The 25,527-nt window shown below is 41.4% G+C and overlaps 1 protein-coding gene across 2 annotated transcripts in view; it reads right to left on the bottom strand.

Moving 5' to 3' along the window:
- The window catches only part of sgcd (sarcoglycan, delta (dystrophin-associated glycoprotein)), a 206,665-nt gene that overhangs the window by 118,583 nt on the left and 62,555 nt on the right, over positions 1-25,527 (bottom strand). For both annotated transcript variants that reach the window (XM_085798245.1, XM_085798244.1), the window contains exon 2: positions 7,072-7,257. In XM_085798245.1, the coding sequence (XP_085654371.1) occupies positions 7,072-7,257 (186 nt within the window). The remainder of the gene's footprint in view (positions 1-7,071; positions 7,258-25,527) is intronic.

Below are 25,527 nucleotides of genomic sequence, written 5' to 3'. Positions count from 1 at the left end.
GGGAGGAGGGAGGAGAGCGCTCCGCAGCTGCTAGAAGCAACACCTGTTAGCAGCCTGGTGTTAGCCACATCGTTAGCAGTAAGTTACAAGGTGTGTAGCCCGTGTTGCTGTGTGTAACTTACTGTGGGGAGTCTGTGTGCTGTGACGAGCAGTGTGCGGCGAGTCGCGAGTGTTATAGTCCGTGAACTGTGGTCCGTGACCAGCAGCATGTGGTGTGTTGCGAGTGTTACTGTTACTGTGTGTGATGTGCATTACCGGTATCATGCAGCTACAGGGGTAGAGGAGGGGGAGAGGAGGGGAGGGGAGGGTTACACCGGGCCATAGGTGCCGGCCGTATCGTTGTAATAACGCAGAAATCCTTTAGGGGGCGACAGAAGTTACGCACTACAGCTTTAATTTGTAATGGATTAATTGTAGGTACATACATTGTACACTTAAGAAAGAATAGAAGAAAACACAAGTAATATTAGTGTATATAATATTTTTATTATTTTTATATATATTTTGTTTTTTAAGTTTGAGCGCCCTTGGTTTTTGATCAGAGACAGCACAACATGATACCTGCTTATTCCCCAATGTTTCAACTTTTATTTTGAAAGAGAAAGTGTTCCAGTAGGTCCAACTAAAGAGATAACACCTGCACAAGAGAGTCACACTGCAAGAAGTGAAAACGAGTCCCTTTAAAATTACAAGCACAAGAATCCCTGTTGCCGCCTCAAATTCACTCTTCCTCATCCTCTTCTTCTTCCTCTTCAAGGCTCAGACCATCTGCTATGCTCAGGATTCTTTCCTCACCGTTGCACAAAATCTAATGTTGCCATTAAAAAATCGTTGCCTCTCCAATATTAACTCACAGACTGGATAGTTGCTCACTTGAATCCTCTTTCCATCGACTTCCATTTTAAACGGCCTTTAAATCAGCAGGTGCATTCAGCCTGAGTGTGCCCATGCATACGTGTGCTCAATCACTAAAAGAGGCAGATGCACAAATATTCTATGTGCAAGTGCAACATGGCTTGAATAATCTCTTATACAAACAGTTTTTTTGAATGTGTCTGTGCAGAAACGAGCTTTAAAGGCACAACCTCCACACAGGCCGACCTGACTCTGTGTATTTGTACAGGTGCTTGTTTGTGCGCTCCTGTGTGTGCCGTGCAGCGCTGACAATTATACAAACTGATGAGCTGTTGACCGGCACTAATGCAAGTTTCCGAGGAGCCACTCACAGAGTAGGGACCTCTCAGGTTGGACTTGACACACATTTACATAATAGCTCAAAATACGAGGGGAGAGCGTGGCCCCAGATGGAGAAAATGACAGTCGGTAATACGTGTCAACATGTCTGATTATTCGACACACTGCGGCCCTCACTCCCACAAAAGACTCTCTTTGTGTCTGTGGCTACATGCTGATTGGTTTTAGGTATTTTGATGTGACTGAGTTGGAAAACTTTGTTAACTGTGGAGGAACAACATTACAGATTAATCCAGGGCACTGCAAGGAATAATGTGGAGTGATCATGATGAATAAAAGTTTAACCCTTTTAATGTCCAGATGTTATTTTGGTAACACTTTCAATTTGACGCCTATCTCTATAACGCATTATAAACATACTTACATTGAGTTATAATGCAGTTATAGCACTGTATGGCTATATAAACACTTATAAATGATCATAATGCTTTATAACAATAATTATAACACACTCTAAAGTATTTTATCATGACTTATAAGGTCAGGTATTATAATGCGTTATAATTGTAAGTAACAAGCTGACAATGCCCACATCGATAATATATTATAAATATAGTATGTGTTATAATTGTCTTATAAACGTGTATAAATATCATTATAAACACTCATAAGACTTTATAACAATAAGCATAACACATTATAGAGCATTATAACTCCATTATAATACTTGACCATTATAAAAAGCTCTGTGATGTGTTATGCTAATTTAAGAGTGTTTATAATGATAGTTATACACGTTTACAAGCCAATTATAACACATTATAATTATATTTATAATGCATTATCAATGTGGCCATTGTCAGCGAGTTACTAACAGTTATAATGTATTATAATACCTGACCTTATAAGTCATGATAAAAATGCTTTATAGTGTATTATGATTATTGTTATAAAGCATTATGATCATTTATGAGTGTTTATATAGCCATACAGTGCTATAGCTGCATTATAACTCAGTGTAAGTATGGTTATAATGCGTTATAGAGATAGGCGTCAAATAAAGTGTTACTGTTATTTTTATAAGGAATCAGTGCAGTCAAATTGTGCAAACAGGTGGCAGCATTAGCACAACTATTAACTCTGCTATAGCAACTGTCAGTTACAAACTAACAAACAGGATAAACAAAGATGATCAGCATGTCAATGTTTCTTGTCCCTGATTTTAATGACAACAATCAAAACACATACAGTAATGTGATTCTTACTGAAGCTCAGACATGTGGCCGAGTCTCTCTGGTGTTTACTCCTCAAACCAGCCGGATACTTTCTGTTCCAACACCTGTCAACCTGGTGACAGCAGCAGTGGTGGTGGGCGGAGCTCAAGGTCTGATCCATCCATCAAATTCTCAACGAGTAAGTTAACTTATCTATTTTTTTCAGTTCTTCTACAGGAACGTTGCGATCAACAAATAATAAATCAGAGTAATTTGAAAACTTTCTGAACTACTGGGAAATTGTGTTGCCTTTCTCTGGCTAGTGGAGGCTGTATGCAGGATCTCAGGTGAAACTCCAAAAGAAGAGGCTCACTGTGGTGATTTACAGGTAGATGTGTTTATAGTATATAGGTTGAAGGCCTGAACAGGAAGCTGCGGCAGTCTGAGGGCTGAGATAAGTGGAGCACCATCTTTAAAACAGAGATAAAACCATGACAATATTGATGTGATATTCCATGTACCGCCAAAACTCCTTATGCTCGTCTGCAGCAGTGAGGTTAGAGGTCAGACAGGTTTAATGTTCAGTTGAAACACATTTAAGTAGGGGTGGAGATGTGCCAATGTGAAATTAATATTTAAAAAACTCAAGAAATCCAAGTACACACACACACACACACACACATATTCTGTACATCTGCACACTTCTCACATCATATACAGCTTGTTTTCTTTCAAATTTATGAAGAACACGGGTTTAAGCATTCAGGGTCTTTGTGTGCACATGTACCTTTTAAAACATTTTGCACAATTTCTACAAGCAAACTCATGGCCTCCACACAAACACACACACACAACTGTACCTGATGTACACTGCAGGCTGCTGCTAAATTCATTATTCACACTCTATCTCTCTAAATACAGTCGGTTTAAATATTTAATCTCTTCATACCTCTAACCTCCACCACCCACCCTGCCCCCTCCCACCTCCTACTCTCTCAGTCCTTGAGTTTAGCTGTTTTTAATACAGGTATAAATTTCTGAGCATCTGCTGATCTCATGTACATTCATGGATTTCTATTACGAAAATGATTTCTTTGAGTTGGTGTCTGGATTTACCCTTCATACTCTGCAGCCTAAGAATTAATTCAGGAGATAATGAAACATCCCCATAAGTGCAGATTTGCTGCTGTGTTGGATGTGACATCCCAAAGGTGGTGTTTTGACAAAAGCATCAGGAGCAGCAAGGTGAAGCAACGTTGAACTATATTTCTGCACAGGGGGTCAACCCCAGACATGACAGAGGTTCTCCCACCTGTCCACACCCTCATGTACTACCCAGAGGAACACACCAGTGTACCAGCCATTCATCATGGTAACTTTAGCAAATGTGATTGTGTTCTGCAGTTTAATGATAATGTTATTGTGTCAATACCAAGGAGAAACCTCCAGGACTGAAAAGTAACTCTGATACTAAAGCGCCAAAAGCTCCTTGTGTCTTGACACGCTCCTCATGGGGGCTTGTAGACATTTGCAGACTTCCACTTGTGCCTTCAGTCATATATCGCAGCAAAAAGTTCCACTGGAGGACCGACAGTCGCTGTGTGCCAGTTACAGTATGCAGGAAGTCCCCATGACAGACGGCTGAATGTGCATCACCTACAGTATAAGGACGGTGCCGCTAAAAAAAAAAAAGACGTCGCTCAGCTCTCCAGCCGGTTCACAGCCACCTTCGACTCACCTGCAGCTGAGCTGAGCTGTCAGAGCACCTCTATCTGATGGCCGAGAGAGTCATAACTGAGGTTCAAAACTATCCACCCTGGTTTGATAAACAGCCATTGCTAATAAGCTCCAGTGGGATGCGACTGGGCTCTGAATATTTCATATCTGTGTAGATGTGGACAAACATTGTTCGTGTTATCATAGCCATTATTGTTTTTGATATGGTCAGCTCTTGAGGCTGTGAAATTATCCTTTTATAAACTATTTCACCCAAGATTCCCTTTTACTGCTTTAATGAATGAAGTAGCAACATAGCAACTAAGCAAATAGTTGCAGCCTTGACTGTGTGATACACAGCAGCTCTGTGCGACTGTACATAGCATGTTTTAAGCTAAATGTCTGGCTATGCTAATATGCTAATGGACACAGCGTCCAATGGTGGGGGAAAAGTCACAGTCAGAATAAATGATCTGAGAACTTCACTGAGAAGAGGAAGAGAGCAGTTTCATTTCCTGGTTTGTTTTGACTTAGATTTCTTCCATCTCGCACACGCGGTATCTACTACATCTCAAATGTTTTCCCCTTTCCATCATCTGCAGACAGACACATTAAAAACATTACAGCGCTGCGAGTGCAGCAGCTCTGTCAGAACATACGGCTCAGCATCTGAGAAACTGCTCTCTGATTTATGTAGATCTCATATTAAAGCCTCGCTGTGAAGCAGACCTCATGTATTATTCACAGCAACAGCCATGTGCGTGTGTTTTTATGTGCTTTATGTGTGTGTGTCGTACTCTGTTGCATCTGTATCTGACTCATCACAGGCACAGTGGATTACTAAGCAGAGAGAGAGTGTGAAGCAGCGAGGTTAAGACAGACAGGGGCAGTAAGGAATAGCAAAACTGAAGGGGAAGAAGTGAGGAGGACTCAGACAGAGAGTGTTGGAGAGACGGCAGCAGCCCTGCAGACGTGCATGAAGGGTGCAATGATTTGATCATGAATACAGCATCTTTTATCATACCGCACATACTTTAATGTAATAGTCCATGTTACTTTAATGGAGGTAAATGCCTATTTTGCACTTTTACTGCTTATTAATTGACTGGTTAAAGTGACTGCATCCTCACTTCATAAAATCTCAAACACCTGGAGCCAGATGGATGAAGGATGGCGAAAGGGAGCTGAAGACAACGTTCATTCAGTCTGTTAGCTACTTAAACTCACGGATGGCAGTGTGCATTTTACACATGATTATTAAAGGGATAGTTCACCCAAAATTCAAATTTCACTTATTTTCTACTCACCCTCATGTCGACCAAGGGTTGGGAGAAGTTTCAGAGTCATCCGTGCCTTTTTAGGGGCTCACTTTTCTTTGTCCAAAAAAATACACCAAAAAACATCTAAATACCTCCATACTGCTCGTCTGTAATGTCCCTCTTGTATTGAAGCCCCGACAAGAGAAATTATTCCGAAAAAATTAAATAAGCCTATATTTTAAGCTTGTTTGTAGTGGAAGCTCCCAGTGTCTCAGTTCACTGCTCTTCCGGTGTCAGTGCAAATCTCTGCTGGTGTCACCGGCAAACTTCTCCCAACCCTTAGTCGACATGACGGTGAGTAGAAAATTTGTGAAATTTTAATTTTGGGTGAACTATCCCTTTAATTATTAATCACAGTTGTTTATTCTGTTCTCACTCAGTTTGGAGGCTCTACTGCAGTTAAACTCTATGAATAAGAATGTGATGATTGTGCTCTGCGTGAAAACAACCCAGCAGTGTTTGGCCAAGGACCAAAACTAATAGAGCCAAAATATATAAATAAATGAATCAACTCTGTGATCCTCAGTTTAAAATGTTTTATATCTGAGCCTCTTTGCTCTGAGCTTTTGTTGTGTTTTGTTTTAATGTGGTAGTATCAGCTCAGAGGAGAGGAGGAGGTTTTATCCTTTAGTTGTGGTTCACATATAGCAAATGCACCCAGATTAAGAGTACAAAGGTGTTTTGTTTTCTGTTTTTTTATTGTTAGATGGAGAGAAGCAGCAGAGGGGGAGTGAAAGAAGAAAGTGTGGGTTGGAATAAAGAGGTGTAAATGATACAGTGGTAGCAGTTCACAGCTTTCACCATGTTCGCACATTTGGTTTTGTAATTAAAGCTCTATATAGTATAAAGTTAGATGTCCATGTGAAGTGTGATCATGTTCTACTAAAAGTATCAAAGCCTTAGTCCACACAAATGCACATAGCCTGTAATCAGAAACTGAGACTAAAAACCAGCCATCAAGACTTATGTGACTTTGTGATGTCACAACAAAGCAGTCACTAAGCCCTACCTGCCTAGACCGACAAACCCAGACCCCATGTTTTCATGTGAGAGAAGATGTGAAGAGGTTCAGAGAGGGATCTGACGGTGTATCTTCTTGAAATTTCTGACAAAGTCACAGGCTTTACTTTCACTTTCGTCAACTTACCAACTGTAGCTTTAACATCTTGCAAAGTGCAAATGTAAGTTAGGCCTATATAAAAAAACACAAGCTACAACTAACGTCCACACATATATCCACAGCAGCAGATCAAATCCTATGCCAAGCGTCACAAATGAAGCATAAACACTTCAGTAGGAGGTGTAAACGTAATCTAGTGGTTGGAACGTTGGATTGAGACGTGACTTTGCAGAAAGAGGGTATTTTTTTAACATTTAATGAAGAACTCGGGACATTATGAGCAGAGCTGAAATATTCATCATAGATGGGTTCATGTCCTTTTCTGATTCATACTGTTTGAACTAATGCCTCAGTTTCTCTTCCAAGAAACTATATCCAAAAGGATTTGGGGCAACGACAACAACAACAGAAGATTAAAATAGAAATGTTTGCACTTGAGAAAATAGGACTAAAGCATGTAAAGGAGTTGAAATCCCAGGGTGAATATAAGCAGAAGCAGCAGACTTACTATGGTGAAGTTCATGACCTTGAGGATCCAGATAGTTAGCGCCAAGTTGATCAGGATCAGGATCATCAGCAGCAGGACGAAGAAGTAAAGGCAGCGTTTCCTCCAGCCGTATATTCCCACTTTGTACACTTGTGGTTTCTCTGAACTCTGGACATTGTTCCTATGAGTGCACTGTTCTTGGGTCATCTGAGAGGAGGCAGACAGAGGAGAGGAGAGAAGAGATAATTAAATGCTGAAGGCGACATGACCTGTTGTACATTTGTTCCCCTGTGGGCTGTTGTTTCATCCACTGAGCTGCAAGGCAAACACATTAAGTTAAAGCTCCATTATTTGCATTATTATTATGTATTTTTTTTACCACTTCTTGGCAGCAGAACAAGCTGTAAACACAACATTTTAATATATTATCATCTAATAAAGTTGTTATGGTGAATGTGTCAGCAAAGTTGCCTGTTTACACATCCAGCAGACACAATGTTCATTAGGAGCTGTTTTGGGGTTCACATTATGAATGCACATCTAATATTTGTCCAACTTTCAGCAGTGATCGGACTGGCTCTTTAGCTGCTTCATGCTTCACTGTAGTGCGTCAGATAGTCACCAGCACTGTCTGCTGGGCAGGCAGTGTGCAGTGTATCTATCAGAGCTCCTCGGCTGCTTCTGTGCTAGAAGGAAAATCAACAACAAGGTGCTGATGTAAATTAAATGGATGGGTTTTAAAAAGCTTTAAAACTTTTCTTGACCCACGGTTGTCATGGTGCTTATCTCAAGCTTTGTGTCTTTACACCTTTAATGCGACAGCAGTGCCCTCACATAGCGGGTTTTCAATTAAAAAAAAAAAAAAAAAATCACCTTTGTGCCTATGCTGCTTCTTATCTTTCTATAGCTGCATGTATGAACAGAGGGTTAAGAGACAGAACACAATCAAAGAATGTTCCAGAGATCAAGAAGGAAAGAAAGCTGTGAGAAGTCCTATTTAAAGCTGTACAGAAAATAAAAAATGAATTTGATTCCACTCTGGGTCATTAAATTAGTGTAATAACTCATCTATCAGACAATGTAGCCCAAACTTTGTGCAAAATTCTATTTTCGAGTAAATCTGGGATGAAAGTGGGGTAGTTTTTTTTTCGCATTGGATAATGCAGGCACACGGATTATGCGTCACGTTGCTCATGATTCATCAGCCACTGATATCGGATCCTTTGTCCGTCAATCAAGCATCTGACACACACACCCGCCCCAAACATTGAATATCCCACCCGCTCGATAACAACCAATCAAATTTGTTTTCCTTACTTGGGTAAACTCGTGCGGCAACTTGTGGAAACTCGTAGAAGGAGGTGCGACAAACAGGACAAACGGCCATTTCTGAACACCTTAAAGGTTTTTTTTTTTTTTTTTGGACAGGTTAGTAATTAAACAGGTCATTCATAATACAGTGATAAACCTACAGGCAGAAATTGCAGTGCTCAAACCACTCAGCATCAACTGACCAAAGCAAAGCAAGGCAAAGGCACGTCACGTTGATTTGATATGCAGACTTCGCAGGTTACAGCTGAGATGCAGATTGCAGGTAGCAATATCAGCAACAATTTAACCCACCCTTCCCCTCCCACACACTGTATATTCAGCCATTATTCGCACCCACTGGGCCTCACGGTTGCCCCAGAGATTTGTGATGCAACGGCAGAGGAGAAAATGATGACAACACAAGAGACGAGGCTCGCCTGAACGTTACACCGATTGCACCAATAACATGCCATAAACATTCCTCACACATACTCCAGTGCCGCCTGTCGAGCCACTGACCAGCCACTCAGCCCTGGCACAATGAAAGACAGTTTAGATAGCAATCACATTGATTGATTGCCCAATAAGTGGTCTATAACTCTATTATACCCCCTCTGCCCCACTGATGTGCTGATAGTGCCGATTAATGATGATTCTAATTGTCTGCCCGTGAAGACGAGGAGGTATTGTTCACTTCACGCGCCATAATAATGGCCTAATAACTCTGTGGAAAAATACAATTTACTGTCCTTTGCGCTTCAGAGTGCGCACCTCAGACCACCACAGCCAATCGTTTTTGACAACCACACGCATTACCCACTAACTGAAACAAATGGTGCAAGAGAGAGAGTGAGAGAGAGAGAGAGAGGGAGGGTGAGAAAGCGTTGAAAGCTACAGAGGAGACTCCAAAGCAACAGTCAGCAAAAATGAAAAAAAAGAGGACGGTCTCATTGTGAATGGTCGGAGTCCTTTTTTTTTTTGGTGGGGGGATGCTGAGAAACAAGGAGGCATGTCTCTGTGATGTCTAGGCTGATCGAGAAGAGGAAAATCAATGATAGTGTAAACAAAGCTGCTCTCACCAGCCTCAAGAACCATGACTGTAAAAAAAACAACATAAAGTTCTTAAGGTCCTGAATACGCTGCAATATTCACCGTTATACACATGATGACTCAAAATTTTAAGTTTGAAATTTTGTTGGAATTTATTTCTATTTCTGTCTGTTCAGCTGTGACATCCTCAAAATGTCAGAAGCCTGAATGTCAACTTACCAAAGTATTAATTCATGCATATGATCATACCAAAGTATTAATTACCTCGATATTCATCTACTAATATATCAATGACCCAGATAATAATGTACTAAACAATCAGAAATCTGATTGTCAATGTATCAAATAATCAGTAACCTGGATATTAATGTGCCAATGTGTCAACAATCTGTGTATCAACGTACCAAAGTACGACTTCATGGGGATATTGTTATGATGTGAACATATGCGTACTCTCTGAGTCTTCACCAATATCCCAAGCTCATCACTCTTGTTGGGCAGAGCTGACATTTCCCATGATGACTGATGACAGAAAGGACCGACATCTCCACTCCACAAGTATTCACCTTTGCAGCAAACCCAAAAACACCTGCTGGAACAGGGTGGCATCCTCCAGACTTGTTCCATTTTCAATGAAAGAAGACCCTCTCCTGAGCAAACTCCTCTCCCCACAGTAACCATCAGTAGTTGACCAAATACGACAAAAACATAACAAAATTAAGGCCCCTGTACAGACTTTTCATTTAGTGTTGATTTTGGTGGCCCCTGTGGACGAAAGCGGTGGTGTTTTGTCAGCGTAATGTATCTATTCGTATCGTTTCGTCAGTGGTCCGACCCGACCATGCCTTCCAGAGGTATAGAATCAGACTACTTAGAAATAGCGTATCTTCACACTGATGGGCTCATTTGCTGTTGTAGGTAACAGAGACACATCAGCAGAAACCAGAGGCGTTTGCGTATCCAGTTAAAAGCTCTGTACAGGGGCTTTAAAGCAAAGGTTGAGTAAAACTTCATGATGACTTCATGATGTTCATGATATACTGTTGTATGGTGTACTAAAGGTCTCTCCTGTAGACTTAGAATTTACTCCTGATTTCATTACAAGCTCTGGATTCAAGTGCTGGATTCAAGTGCACACCTACTGGATTAAGTTCAGCATGTTGTTTTGTAATCACTCCTCTCCCAGACGTTTCTAGGATTGATCTCACAGCTTTTGTTCAGACTTCTTCAAACAAAACACAAGTGCAATGACAAACAGCTGTACGAGCTAAGAGTAGCCCGGTCTGTTTGATCAGCTCTCAGGCTAAATTCTCATGGAGAGCAGCGCAGAGCTTGTGAGTGGGGATTAATAATCACGACTGATTCAAGCATCACCCACTTTTTTTTTTTTCATGTTTCCATCTGCAAGCACCTGCCACAGTAGCAGAGCGCCCAAATGTGGCTGTGACTCATGGCAGCCACTCTGTGTTTACCCCGTCCCGTCCAATCACCCGTCGGAGTAGGATCTGGTGGAGCTGACGGGATCACTCTGACATTTGTTTACACCAAGAAGCTTGATTATGAAAAAAAATCCACACACTGACGGGCAGGTTTTTCCATTTCCTTTCCTCTGATCTGTTTATTTTTCTCTCGTCTGGTGTGGCACCCTCAGATAAACTGACCCTGGAACTGATATGGAGCTGGAACTCCAAAATGAAACAGATCATGTCTGTGAAATTCAGTGAGTCAAAGGCGGCAAAAGAAATGAAAAAGTCCTGTAGGAACGTGACTAAAGTCTTTCTTTAAACACTGACGTAAGCTGTCAAAGCACAAATGTACAGTGCAAAAAGTATTTAAAGTACTTTTAAGAAAAAACTACAAAAAAGTCCAAACAGCCACAAATTGATAATAGTTTAAAAGTTTTAGAAATGTTCTCCCCGCTTTATTTTTATCCGCTGTATTAGACTGTGGATCTAGTCCACTCACAAAGTGTATCACAAATCAAATAAATGCACTGCAGTAATGAAATATAACTCCTCTTCCCCCTGTGCGCTCTACAGTCACCATTCATACACAAAGAGTACTGATAGCTTTCCAATAAGCTCTCAGGCTACAGGCTGACAGAGAAAAGAAAATGGTGCTTGGTTACAAGCTAAATAATGGCCACTCTCATAAGAGTGGAGGTGTGTGTGTTAAGAAAGCAGAGTTGAAGAGCCGGAGAGGAAGAAAATAAGTGGCAAATTGGAGGCAAATCAAATCATTGGCCTTTGAGTCTTTTTTTTTTTTTTTCCTTCACTGCTGCCGTCCAACGGCGCCTTTTGTTCAGCCAACTATTCATTCAGAGAGCCAGAAGAAAACCCAACGGTCCAAAAACAAAGTCTGTCTCTGATTAGAGAGAGAAATGAGGTTTTACAAAATGTTATTGGTTATTCCTGCTGCCAAATAGCCAGGCAGCTCCCCCATTAGGACTTTTATAGACAACATGTGGATCGGTACCAGGACCTGACGGCTATTGCCAATGGATACGCCATTACCGGGGCTTGTACACCTCCAAATGTATGAATACACAAAATGGCCGACAGCCAGGGGCGGTTTATTGGCCGTTGCAGTGTGTGAGTAAACAGGCATGTGGAGAAATGTGATGACTGTGAACGTTTACTAAATATTTCACTGTGTTGTGGTTCAGGCTGATTAAACATCATCTCCAGTAGCTGAAGACAGAGGCGAAGCGAGAACATGCTAGAGCTCAGGGGCATCAGCTCTTCTCTAAATGGACACGGTGTTTATTTGGATGCACTGTGTTAATAGGTGTGTTTCTGTTCTGTGGATTGGTTTCCTTTAATGCACCCACTTTGGCCATTACAACCAGGACAGAAGACATCTAGTAGCTACTGTCCTGAATTGCTCCTCACCCCTCCTACATCACCATTAACTGTCCTCCTCCTTCGTCTGGAGAGCCCCTGGAGCCATTCTTTCTTTATTGCATGGTTGAAGCACCACAACCTCAGAACAAAACTTTTATTTTTTCCTTTTATAACCCTCAAGAAAAACAACAACAACAGAAACAACAGCAGCGGCAGCAGAAGCAGCAGTTGAGAGAATCAGTGGAGGAGCAGAAGAAATCTGATGAAACTCTGATGAAAACATCTTCACTGACCCGTCCACCTTGTTTATCTCAAACATCAGGCCAGTGGACGTATCGAGGACTGACCGTGTTTCTCATAAAATATGGGAAAATATATATATTCCACCGCTCGAAAGGTACCACTACAACTAATCACTTCCTCAGGTATAGAATTGTGCAAAAAACAAAACAAAACGCCTGACTAAATGACAGAGAACACTTAGAGACATTGTTTTCTACAGAAACATAATTGCTGTTTATGACAGAATAACTTTAGCTTACATTTTCCTGGCAACACAAATTTTTGTAGTCTCTCTGGTAGGGGTTGCACAGACTAGTCGACTAATCGACTAGTCGACTTTACTGCTCCACAATGACGTTTTCAGCTTGACGTCGACTAGTCGCTGATCATGTGACAGTCCAAGAGTAGCGGCTTGAAACAACAGCTGAGTGCGCTGAATGAAAAAAATACTAGCACCGTCAAGCTGGATAGAACGAGATCATACCAGACAGGAAGTCGGGCACAGAAAAGGTGAGAGAATCCGGTCAATTTTCAAAATAAAATAAAATGATGATTAAGTTTGCTTGTCCGTCTATAAATATTTGTCAGTTGCGTCTGCACACCAGACACACATCCATACATAGAGCTCTAGAGACAGACCTGTGTGTGTGGAAAACCGAGTACAGACCTACAGACGGGTCGATGTTTGACCGGCGCGGAGACAGCAGGAGAAGCGCTGCCTCCCAGCCAAGCGCCTGTGAGGCGCTGCACTTCCGCGGGCAGTGTGTCCGGGCTGCCGGCAATTAAAAAAAACAAAAAACTCCGCTCATATCGACAGTTTTACGTCGCGCACAACAACAACAACAACCAACAACAGCAACAACCAACCAGAAAAAAAAGCTGTGAGTGAAACTGTGAGTGAGCAGGACTGTGATGGTGACGTATATGTATGTTACAAAAAACAAACTGATTTACAGCTTGTTGTTCATAAAGCTGCTGTTCTGTGGACTAATTTCTGTGCATGAGCATCTGTCAGTGAATATCAATCAATCAATCAATTTGTTTATTTCGGGCATGTCAATTTAAATCATCATCATCACACTTCATCATCAAATAATACAATACATGGCCGAAAGGGAAAAGCGGGAGAAGCAAAAGCTTATCTAGTCCCGCCCCCATTACCCACAGAATAAGAATATTTGTCATACATACATATCTTTTTGCTTTTTTCTTCTTTTCTTATTATTATATATATATATATATATATATATATATACATACATATATATATATATATATATACACTACATTTTGATGTAACATTCTTTTACTTATGACATTTTGACATAACATGTTACGGTAGTAGATAGTATACAGATCATAACATAATTTTTTTTTTTTTTTTTTTTTACATTTTGATATAACATACTTTTACTTATGACATTTGACATGACATGTTGGCAGCAGGTAGTATACAGAGCTGAAGTTTAGCTCTAGACAGTACATACAGATTACGTGTGTGTTTGCACATGTGTCCATATTTGTCCGTCATGAGTGAACAACAGTCTCATCTTGTAGCTTGGCATGTCACAAAGTCATAGAATGGTCCAATTGACAGAGAGCAAAGTCCAGTGTACTGATTATTTGTTGGGATGGTGTGGTGTGGAGTAAGAGCCCTTTTTTGCCATATTCTTTCATTCATCCATCTCCTCTGCAGCCTTTGCCGCGCGAATACAGATTGTTGCAAAGCATTTCCCTCCTCCTGTGATTTTAGTTATGATGGGGAAAATATGAATGACGTCATCAGCGACTAGTCGACGTCGGCTCGACTTTCATAACATTAGAGTCGACTTTAAAAAATCTGAAGTCGTGCAACCCCTACTCTCTGGTTTGTTAGTCCGCAGACTCCCTGATAATTTTGCATGATGGATGCATGAATGCATGAAGAATCTCCCTGAACTCCTCACAGCTGTGTAAACCACTGATTCCAACTCCCTTTGCCAAACACCCAAACCTGCGGGAAACCTTCGCCATCATTCACTGTTGCCCTGCAGCTGTAGCGTTCTCCAGTCCTTGGGCGAACAAACTGCCGCCTGTCAGAGGCAAATATTTCAGAGTTTGACTCATACTTTTCAAGCGCCCGCTGCCAAGTCCTTGTGTTTTCGCGCATAGATGAGTCACTTCTGCTTCCACACCTGAGCGACGGCTGTTTGGCTGGAAGACAAATCCTCAGGCCTGTGGACGAGTGTCCCACTGGTTTGAGCCAGTTCTGAGCTGCTGGATGTCTTCAGATCTCTCCATGGTGTTAACTTTAAGCATCTTTAATCTATTGGTCTTCTTTCCTTATCCTTTGTATTTGGACGGCACATCTGGAGACGACTGTCAGCTGCAGCCTGTGAGAGACCTTGCTGATGCAGGACGTCAGGATATTTCAGTCTGAAGTCTTGCTGTCTCTCAGACTCTTTTGTCCCCCTACGCAACCATTTTTGGTTCAGTTAATATTTTAATTCAACCAACATTATGTTGCTCATTACCACCTGTTTATGAACTGTTTATTTGTGCACTGGGAAATACGCCTACAAATGTATTTAATGTTTTTCTCTGTAAATTGTTCATTTCTACAGTTAAATCCTTTGACAGAAAGAATTGATCTTTTGCCTTCATTCAGCAGTGACGGACTACATTGGTAGTTTTTTGTGAGAGACCCCAGGTCTCAATGACCCTTTAATGTCCTGCACCTGTGTCAGTGAGATAAATGTTGCTGTATTTATGCTGCATGGTAAAAAAAAAAAAAAAAAAAAGGGCTTTCCTCACCCTTATTCTAAAGTGCAGCAGCAGATCCGCTCCTTATTAAAGCAAGGCCACTCTGAGCACAGTGCTGCGTGACCGTGTGCTGCCGCTGCTTACTGGCCCTTTACAGATGAGACAAGTGCAGTTAATACTTACAGTTTACTTACTGAAAAGGTCACAGAAGAACAGTAAACATGGAAATAATAAGGGACTGTTTAACCTTCTCCAGATCTGATAAAGCTGCTTCTAAGTGATTAAACAAAGCAGGGAGAAGAAGCAGAGACCGTCAGACCTCACCTGTCCCAACTCAGCCACCACCTGTGTCTCAACTACACACCTGGGAAAGTTTGAGACTGTAAGCTGCAGGACAAATTCTGTCCAGTCATACACACACCTGCCAAACCACCTTGTGCTGGTTCCTGCTACAGCCACAGCTCAAGGATCACTGATGCACAACATGCACACAAACTTATTTCACAAATAACATGGAGAAAATGTGACCTGACCGCAATACCAATTTTGAAGACAATACTTTTTTGGCTTTTGGTGTTACTATTGTTTCATTGAAATAAGATAATGTGTCCTTTTATTAGTCCCACAGGGAGGAATTGCGTCGCCGTTGCAATTACAGTAGCTGTCATCATTGCAGGTAGGCCTGTGCTGAGCAAAGCTCCAGAGCTCGAGGGAGGCTGGCCAGCCGTGCAGCCCAGCACAAGGCGCTTGTGTGTGGGTGAGAGGAGCAGGGAGACCGGGCTTGAGCTCGGTCTCTGGAGCTCACCACGGTGTTCCTACCCACGCTGGGAAGTTACATACAGTAGTGCAGTTTCAGCCAACACGACCCCGCTCAGGCTGCAGCAGTGCCATTTTTCTACCATTTCAATGAGTTTAGAAGCATTATTTTAAGGTCGGAATACTACATAGTGTTGCTTTAAGGTCCAACAGGGACGTAAAAAGAAAACTTTACACATACAGTGAAAACAATACCAGCCACACTGGAAATAAGAAAACAACTTATTTGACTGGGTAATGATGCCATACAAACGTGGAGCCAGGCCTACGGGCAAGAGTGACTGGAGGGCATTATGAATACTTAAACAGCTGAGTAACTTTGGGCTCTTTCTCTTCCTTTTCTAATCTGGTGCAAATGTAGAAAATGTTTGTTTTTTTTCTTTCTCCCGCCTCTCTGCTTGGTAAGTGGCTTTAGCACGCTTGTCAACAGCATTGTTGAGCACATGATTAGGATAATTGGCAAAGCCTTCGCTCGTCAGCCCCATGTGACAGATCTGTGACAGATAGATTTATAGTGAGGAGAGACGAGCCACATCTGTTACTTTACGTGCTACTTATTTTATAATACACTTGATTGCATTAAGAGAGTTGAAACAGTTTTTTGGCACGAGTTAGAAATGGAGAAAAAACACCATGCTGCTGCTGGTAATGCTTTGTATCTGGTCTAGCTGCACTTAGGCTCCAATTGGTTCAGGTCTTAAAACATTTGAAAAATGCAGCAAACCAGGTTGGGCTGTGAGAATGTGCAAGCGGATGCAATCATAGATCTGTGATTTATTTGAGTTCCCTTTGTTGAACTTAATTTCAACAACATAATTGAACTGAACTTAATTTCCACAGTATTTGACATGAAAATTATCAAAGTGTTAATGAAATGCAGTTAGAAAAAGGAAGTTTAGAAAAAAAATAAATAAAAAGGTGGCCTCCACATACCGGATCAGTTCTTTCCATCTGAAACACTGCAGCTATCAACACCTATAAAACATCCACATAAAAACCATCTGTTGTTCTTAAGTGGAGCCAAATCTGAGGTTCTAGGTAAATTCAACCTGGGTAACACCACTCCCAGATGGCTGAGGAATAATGGAGGACTGGTCCAGGATTAGGTGTTGAATCCAAACTGCCCCGCAAAACTGTAACCAGCTCTCCTGTGTGCTGCCCAAAGCTCACGTAGTGTAAATTGTAAAACACATGTGAAAAGGTCAACATAAATAGAACACACATCCAGAACCAATGTCCAGCCTGGTAAATGTGATGTTTGATATTTGGTGAATATTAGGGGTCTGATTCATTGTATACATCAAACTTAACTGCAGCCACATCCAGCGTTGCTCATTACTGCAAAAAAGTTTCCTCTGACATGTTTCATTCGAACCTCACAGCACAGATTCTCATCACAGATCTACCTTTTTAGAGCTGAGCCTGTGAACCCTGAGGCGATACTTCACAAGTATAATTAACTTAATCTTTAATGTCACCAGAGCTTACAGGCTCTCTGTTAGCATGACTTTATTATCCACTAAAGGCTCTAATTATAGACTGGATTTAAAGCGTATAGAACCAGAGAGGACGTCATCGGTGTGAAAGCGGGACAAAATACACCTGAAGACATCACTTTCAGTCGCAGAGACACGAGCGTCAGCAGAGGAAGAGGAGAGTCGGAGAGAAGTGGGAGTGACGGTGCCAAGCTCAGAGTCTGGATCGGCACCCTGTGGTGATTAAGATGCGTTGGACTTCAGCCAGGCAGAGCACAAAACCCTCCGCAGCTTACTCAGACAGGCAGGGACGAGAAAGATGAAGAGAGTTTAGGGTGGAGGTAGAGGAGGTGGTTGGGAGCGAGCTGGGGAAAGAGGGGAAGAATTTAGACAGAGGAGCAGTAATTCAGGGGGTGAAGATCAGGTATTGCTTTCCCTCTGCAGCGTTAAGAGGCTCCTGGGATTGACTTCCCCTGCTTTCACTGTCCTTGAACATGTTTGCTCGTATTTCTTGAAAAATAACACAAGGCCCTAAAATCACACAATTTGGAGAGGGGCCAGGTTGCTGTCACATTCATGAGACCAGGGTTTTACTTTCAGACTGAGCAGCAATACCTTAGGGCCTGAAAATATGAAACCAACACAAAGGTGCTTAAAGCTGCAGTTCGTGTATCTTCAACAGTCTCCATAGACTCCCATGTTAAAATCTCCAACAATTAAACATATTTTACAGCCTGGTACAAAAACAGTTTGGTCTCTGTGGTTACTTATAGAAACCATGTGTTAACAGGTGATTAAGGCTCAAAATGTAATAATTAGAGTATACTTAAAGCCCCTGTACAGACTTTTCATTTAGTGTTGATTTTGGCGGCCCCTGTGGACGAATGCGGTGGTGTTTTGCCGGAATGAAGTCTGCGTTTCCCACTGTCGTGAAGACGTTTGTCTGGCCGGCGCGTGTAGATTTGTTTTGGAAACGTCGGACAGAAGACGGGACTTGCTTTGAAAACTTTTTTTTTTTTTAGCAGCTATCTGCAGCGTGCATAGTAATGTATCTATTCGTATCGTTTCGTCAGTGGTCCGACCCGACCATGCCTTCCAGAGGTACAGAATTAGGCTACTATCTTCACACTGATGGGCTCATTTCCTGTTGTAGGTAACAGAGACACATCAGCAGAAACCAGAGACTTTTGCATATCCAGTTAAAAGCTCCGTACAGGCGCTTTAAGGATGTGGCTATGACAGGCGGGTGAGCGAATGTTTGCTATAACCTGACACGCACCGAGGTAGCTAGCTCTTCTGTTTCAATTAGCTAGTAGTTATGGGCGGGGTCAAGCGTTGCCAAGATGGCGACAGTAGAGCAGCACACTCTCTGGCTATATTTGAAACAGTATACTATACTGCTAATACGTACTGATTTGTCAAAACAGCTTTTCACCTGTTTTACCGCTACCGCTGCCGGTTGCCGCAAAATGCATTCTGGGAAACTTGTATGTTGTATATACTGTGGTGTGAATGGCGTCAGTCTGCTGAAACAGCATACTGAATCCCACATTCAGTATGCAGTATAAAGTAATGCAGTATGTAGTAGGCAATACGGGAGTATGCGGTTTCGAAAACGGCCTCTGTCTGCTACCGAGCCTACATCTTGATTTATCTATGTTTGAGTGGAGCTTTATCCTGCTCCATCTAGCCATTATCAGATGGTAAACTGACTTCCCCAGGTTTTGTGAGACCCTTTTCAGGACCACACACCAAACACACACACTAACTTCTGCTCACTGTGTGTCACTGTGAGTGAATGAATAACCTGTTAACACAATTACTTTGGCAGTCAGACTGGACAGCAACAGTCTTCTTCAGTCTCTAGAGAAGGAAAACTTTCCCATCATCATTCTGTAACACAGACTCTACCAAAGTGAATGACAGAGTATAAACACTCGATCTTTAGCTCGTATAATTAAATAACTGTGGCCTTAATGATGTGACACACGCCACTGGTCTGAACTGTAAATTAGCACCAACGATGAGAACGCCACGCATGGCGACACACAAGTGTGAATGGCCGAAGACGCAGAGGAGAAGAGCTCTGTGAAAAACGATGGAAGCGTCCTCATTGATGAACGATAATGCTCCGTGGACAGTAAACACCACGTGCCGCGCTCCAGCTGTGTCAGAGCATCACAGATACGAATGATTGTTCCGCTGCCCTGCAAAATTGTTTTCAACGTTGTCCATTATTAACAGAAAAGAGAAAAATCCACAACATGTGCAGTCAGAGAAACACACTGCAAATCTAGTCCTACAACAAACATGACTGTGACAAAAGGAGGGAAATGCTCACAGCTGAAGATGAAATTAATCACATTTAGAGAAAGTTCTAAAACTATTTTATTGCTCAAATACACGTCTCCTGCAGTGCCTCATGTTTTAGTTAATTTATGAGCTTTCTGATGTTGATGTCCTGTATATGTAGCTATTTGATTAGCTTTCGATGTTTCTGTCAAGGCTTGTCAGAAGTGAGGATAGATAACAGATTTTTAACATCTTAACGTCTGAATGCAAAACTAAATTCCGCTTTAAAATTGTCTTGTGTGTCGAGAAAAAGATATCACAGCAATATAATTCACCACCATTTTTGTCATTGTATATTTACAGTTATCTCTGCTTAAAGCCCCGGTGTGTGTGATCCTTAAATCGTCCAAATGGTCCTTTGTTCGGATCAGTAAACAGCTATCTACCTCTAAAGCTAGCATGTTAAGTGGTTTTTAATTAGACTTTTGTTTCTGCAAGATGTAAAGTAAAATTTGGCAGCATGGACAAGAATACAATCTGTTAGGATCTATAAAAAAAAAAAAAGCTCAGTGTTTCCTCCTGAAGCTACTGGAGACTTTAAAACCGGAATGAGGAGGAAGTGGAGAAAGAGCTGATGTTTGTGCGGGAGCGAGATGTAGAGAGTGCTCTCAGATCAGACCCAACACAGTGACAGGTCAGCGCTGCCTTTATCCCAGGAGAGAGACGCTGATGCTAAATTGCCTGTCTCCTTTCCCTGCTCTCTCTCTTTTTCTCCCTCACTCACCCTCCCCTCTCCCTTCTTTATTTCTCTCTCTTTATCTCCCCTCTCCCTCCCTCACTCTGAGAGGCTAACATCTTAATCATAATTGTGTCGTGAACCATAAACACTCGTACGCTTGGCTGTGGAAGCAGCCACAGGGAAAGTAATGGTGCTGAATAATAACAACTATAACTTTATTTGCAGAACCTTCCTCTAAGAACTTTTCTGCTTGTTTGTGTTTACACACAATCAAGAACAAAGGGACTACACTTAAAATAAAACTACAGGATTACACTTGTTTTTTTTCTTCACAGATTTCCTGAAAACAAAATCCTGAAAAAAGAAAAGAAGGTTCCACCGCACTCAATGGGGTACATTCAATAAATTTATTTGTTAAAACCGCAGCAACGCGTTTCGCCCCGTGGGCTTCATCAATCCTCTTTGACTGTCTTACCTGTGTAAAACATCACTTTAGGAAACAGGCCCTAGTGTAGACTGGGAGTAATCAGTCTCAATAAATTAATAATAATAGATTTCATAATATTTTTAATGATAGATTCCTATGAGTTTTCTATAAGACTCTAAGCTCAGAAAATCACTGTTTGATCTTATCCAAGACTAAAACTAGAGAATCAAATAATTTATTATCTCATAATGTTTTTAACATTACTCTTTAACCTTCACTTGTATTTATATTATCTATTCCTAAATGGACTATGATACTAATCTGCAATTGATTACTACACAAAATGATAGAGAATTAGGTCTGTCTTGTTTTTATATGGTCAGACCAACCAATCACATACTTGAATAGACTTTGATCATTTGAATGTATAGCTTTTACGATTGGTCAAATCGAAAGGGAGAATATAAGACTACGAATAGCAGGACAATTTGTTGAGGCAGAGCTGGACCCCTAAGAGACCATGACTCACTGAAAAGTTTAACTTTGGCATGAGCTAAATGTAAAACAAATATCATGAGCTCTTCTAAAACTGCAATAGAGTAGAATAAGATGCTTAGATTTGAGGAGAGCGGGGGATGTTTCAGTGTAAGACACAGACGTGTGGTTGCAGTGATCCACGGAGCTGGTGTCAGAAATATTTCAGTAAATTTCTCAGGAGTGAGTGAGTCAGACAGAGACAGTGGACAGACGAAGGCCGAGGAACGTCTGCTGAACTATAATGCTGCACTTTTAATCCGTCCCCATGGGAAACTGGTGAGTAACACAGTCACATTTACCCACTCTCTAGCCTGTGGGCATCGTAATGGAAGCAACACTGGAACCTGACACAGAGGACTGACTCTACTGATGCAGACTGTTATTATAACACAGGGTGGAAGACAACAACTTCATCGCATCCATCTTTAATCTTTAAACTAAAGTTTAGTTTATGTGAAACTGAAGTTTTATCCACCTCTGTTTTTTTCTAAATCAAATCAAGAGGAGAAATAAACAATAAATACAATCACGATTAGAAAACTGTTGATGTTCAGCAGCTGCCTCTAGAATCTCTTAACAAATCAGTTACTGCAGGAATGGTAAGATGGAAAATTTCAGTGGTTTTGAAACCATGACTTTTTCATACCGTAGCCCGGTAACCAGCCCAAGCCTAATACCATCCTGATTTTTTTTGACTGTATTTAAGAGGCCTCTGTCTCGTTTTTATTGACACTTTAGGAGTTTTCCAATTTTATTGTAAGATGTTGAAGCAGAGGGAGGCCGTATTGGTATCTAGTTCCTGTTGCAAAATTATGAACAGTTCATCCACTGCGTTTTAGACTCTCTGAACACCACCCTATACTGTATCTGCCCTGTGCTGAATGTGCTGGTTGAATCAAGACCAGGCTCTTGACACTGATTTGTGTGATTTACATGTGAAGAGGCCTGACTTAGGTGAATCTGTAGGATACATGAGGAAAAGTTTCTCTCTGTCACATAAAGTTGTTGGGTGCCTCGGTCTCAGTCATTTCTCAGTGTTTCCTTGGTATTACACACAGATTGACTGTGATCCAGAAAATATCAGACACCTACTGGCTTAGCCGCCCATCCTTTACTGGGATCCCTCTGCCGATTGGACGAGTCTGTGGGGGATTTTTCAGAGGAAGATTGCGGATTTTCTGTGGCTCAACAAGATGGCACACAACCACTCTTTCCAAAACCCACAGTAAATAAATATTAATCTGACAGCCTGAGGCTGCTTCCTGCACACAGATCCCTGGAAGCTCGGCTGTGGCGTTTGCTGTGGGCTTCTTCTGAGCTCAGCAGGGGTCTCCACCAACAAAAAAATCTCTCTGGCTGAAAATCAGGGATCTGTTTATCCATAATCCCTCATAGAAGATCATAATCCAGGGTCCAAAGTAGACCACTTCACCAATAGGAAAGTGGCCTCAGACCTTTGGCAAATGAGGCTACTGTAGCATTACTAGGATGTTCTACTGCCAATACTGTTGTTATGCAAAACAGGGACATCAGGGACGCTTTCCTTCTTTAAGATAACTTTAATCATAACGTGTGCTTGGCGACCAGGCAACAGTCATCTCTGCTCTGCTATGTTAAACTGAGAAAGGCTCAAGTCAGTCGGCCCCTTGAAGATTTCCACACCAGGGTTCTGAGTTCTTTAATGCAGTTTACTACTACCACTGTACACTGACTAAAACTGTTTAATAACACTGGAGCATATATTTGACAAAAAATAAACTAATTATCTGTAAACACAACTCAGTGTCAATGTAACTGTAACCATCTGCTGTTGTTAAAGGGACAACGAGGAGTTTTGGAAAGCAAAGTGTTTTCACACTACATTTACCATGCGTCCACGAAACCAAAAGTAAGGAAACGCTGGTCAGCTCGCCTAGCATTTCCACCATTTATTAAAATAACAAAATAACGATAGAGACAAAACGATATGGAGCCATTAACAAGTGTGGGTAGCGTAGATTCATCCACATTAATGTGACACTTTTTTATAACCAAATACAAACTCCTCATTGTCCAAACTCCTCGTTGTCCCTTTAAGTGTTGTTCATTTGATGTCCAAACACTGTGTCTAAATTTAGCCACTTCCAGCTGTTCACCACTGGTCAATAACAACCATCATGTAGGCTATCATACAAACTGAAGATAAAAACAGGAAACAGAGAATCTGCTACATGTTAAGCACAGAACTGTATGTGACTCAATGACTTCAGCTACAGTCTAAACAGGTGAACGCCATCCACCACTGGTGGAATGTAAAAGTGTGTTCTCCATCCTCACTACAATCAGTCACCATGGTAACAAAGTGAGGCGTTTATAATTACAGGCCAGTTGGTTCTAGATCCATAAACAGAAGAAAGAACCTGAGCGGAAAGTTGCAAAGTATTGAACAATATCGGTTCCCTGTTCCTGCAGCGTGAAAGCTCATTTCATTTATTTTTCAAGAGTGCTATTTTTGAAGAGCACTTTTACCCTGAGTGCCTCAGACTGACACAAGTCCTTTGGCTTTAAAAAGCCCTGCTGAACCTGCAGGGCTCCTACAGTTACAGTGATGATGGTCTCTCACAGTTAAAGGGATTTTGAGATCCACAAATCTAAAAGGAACAACATGAAGAACCTAAAACGGTCTCAAATGAAAACAAACTCAACTAATAACTAGCAAATTAGTTACTTATTTAAACGTGACAGCACAGATCTGATGACTTTCACCACAACCCTATCCTACAACCACAGCAGGTGTTAGTGCATCGTTAAACAAGGCAGTGGAAGCAGCTGATCAAGGATTTATGTGTCAATCTGGATGTTCCTGCTCTAGATACCGACTAGGGAGACGTCGTATTGGACAGGTGGACCAACAGACTCTCTCATCAACATATTCCCTCATAGTAAGGTCACAGAGAGATTCTCTCATCATCATATCAGTGTGTTTTTTCCTGTGACGTGTAATTTCATCAGGGAACATTTCCTCACCGATAGCGGTTTTGACTTCTCTGCATTTCAAAGACGGTTTCCGATAAACATCTAAACGCAGGTGCTCAGCTGCAACTGTCCATCTTCTCTGATGTACACTGAACGCTCATCTGTATGCGTGCTGCTGCATCGTTGGCGAGTCTGCCGCTATTTAGAACAACAGTTTTTATGGTAAGCGCCAATCGGTCATGCAGTGCTCTCTCAGGGACAGGATGGAGTTTGAAAAGAAAAAAGAAAATAAAAAAAGCACAAAGAAGACAGATAAGTATACAGAGAAAGAAATGGAGAAATGAGAGACAAAAGTGAAAGAGACAGAGCGATAAACTGAGAAAGAGGGAGAGGCTGAAATACTTCACAGGAAAGTTATAGAATTAAAAGAAAACAAAAGGAATGGCAGGGAGAGGAGGGGAGGGAGGGAAGCATGGGAGGAGAAACCAATGAAAGAGACAAAGAGGGAGATAAAGAGATAGAGGTAGAGGACAGAGAGCGAGATCAGTGTGCTACAGACGAAAGTGGAGAAACAAAGAGGCTTTAACCTTGAAACCGAAGTAGAAAATAAGAGACAGTTAAATGATAAGTTCACTTGCTCTCAAAATGTATCTCAACAATATATAATATTTATTTTTCTTATCCACTTGTGGCATTGAAAGTTAACACTGACAGCTGTTTATGCAAATTTAAGGAACAATTTTGAACAGATAAAAGTATGTATGTTTAATTTGCGCTTAAAGCAGAAGTAAGCGATATTTTTATGTGAATATAAGTCTTAAATAGTTATATCTTCCGACAGCAATCACTTACATAGAGTGTTTGGTCTGAAACACGGGTCTCTCAGTCCCTCTGCTCTGCTCTGAGCCGAGGAGAAAACTTTTCTTGTATCCTACAATTTTTATCCAATGAGGAGAGAGAACGGCATGAAGGGCTGTGTGTGCAGCCAAGGGATGCGCGTGAATGTGG

The sequence above is a fragment of the Trachurus japonicus genome, chromosome 14 (assembly GCF_045865225.1).
Source record: "Trachurus japonicus isolate A0001 chromosome 14, Traja_1.0".
NCBI classification, from domain to species: domain Eukaryota; kingdom Metazoa; phylum Chordata; class Actinopteri; order Carangiformes; family Carangidae; genus Trachurus; species Trachurus japonicus.
Note: the sequence above shows the minus strand (reverse complement) of the source record. Positions and strands in the feature narration are given on the sequence as shown.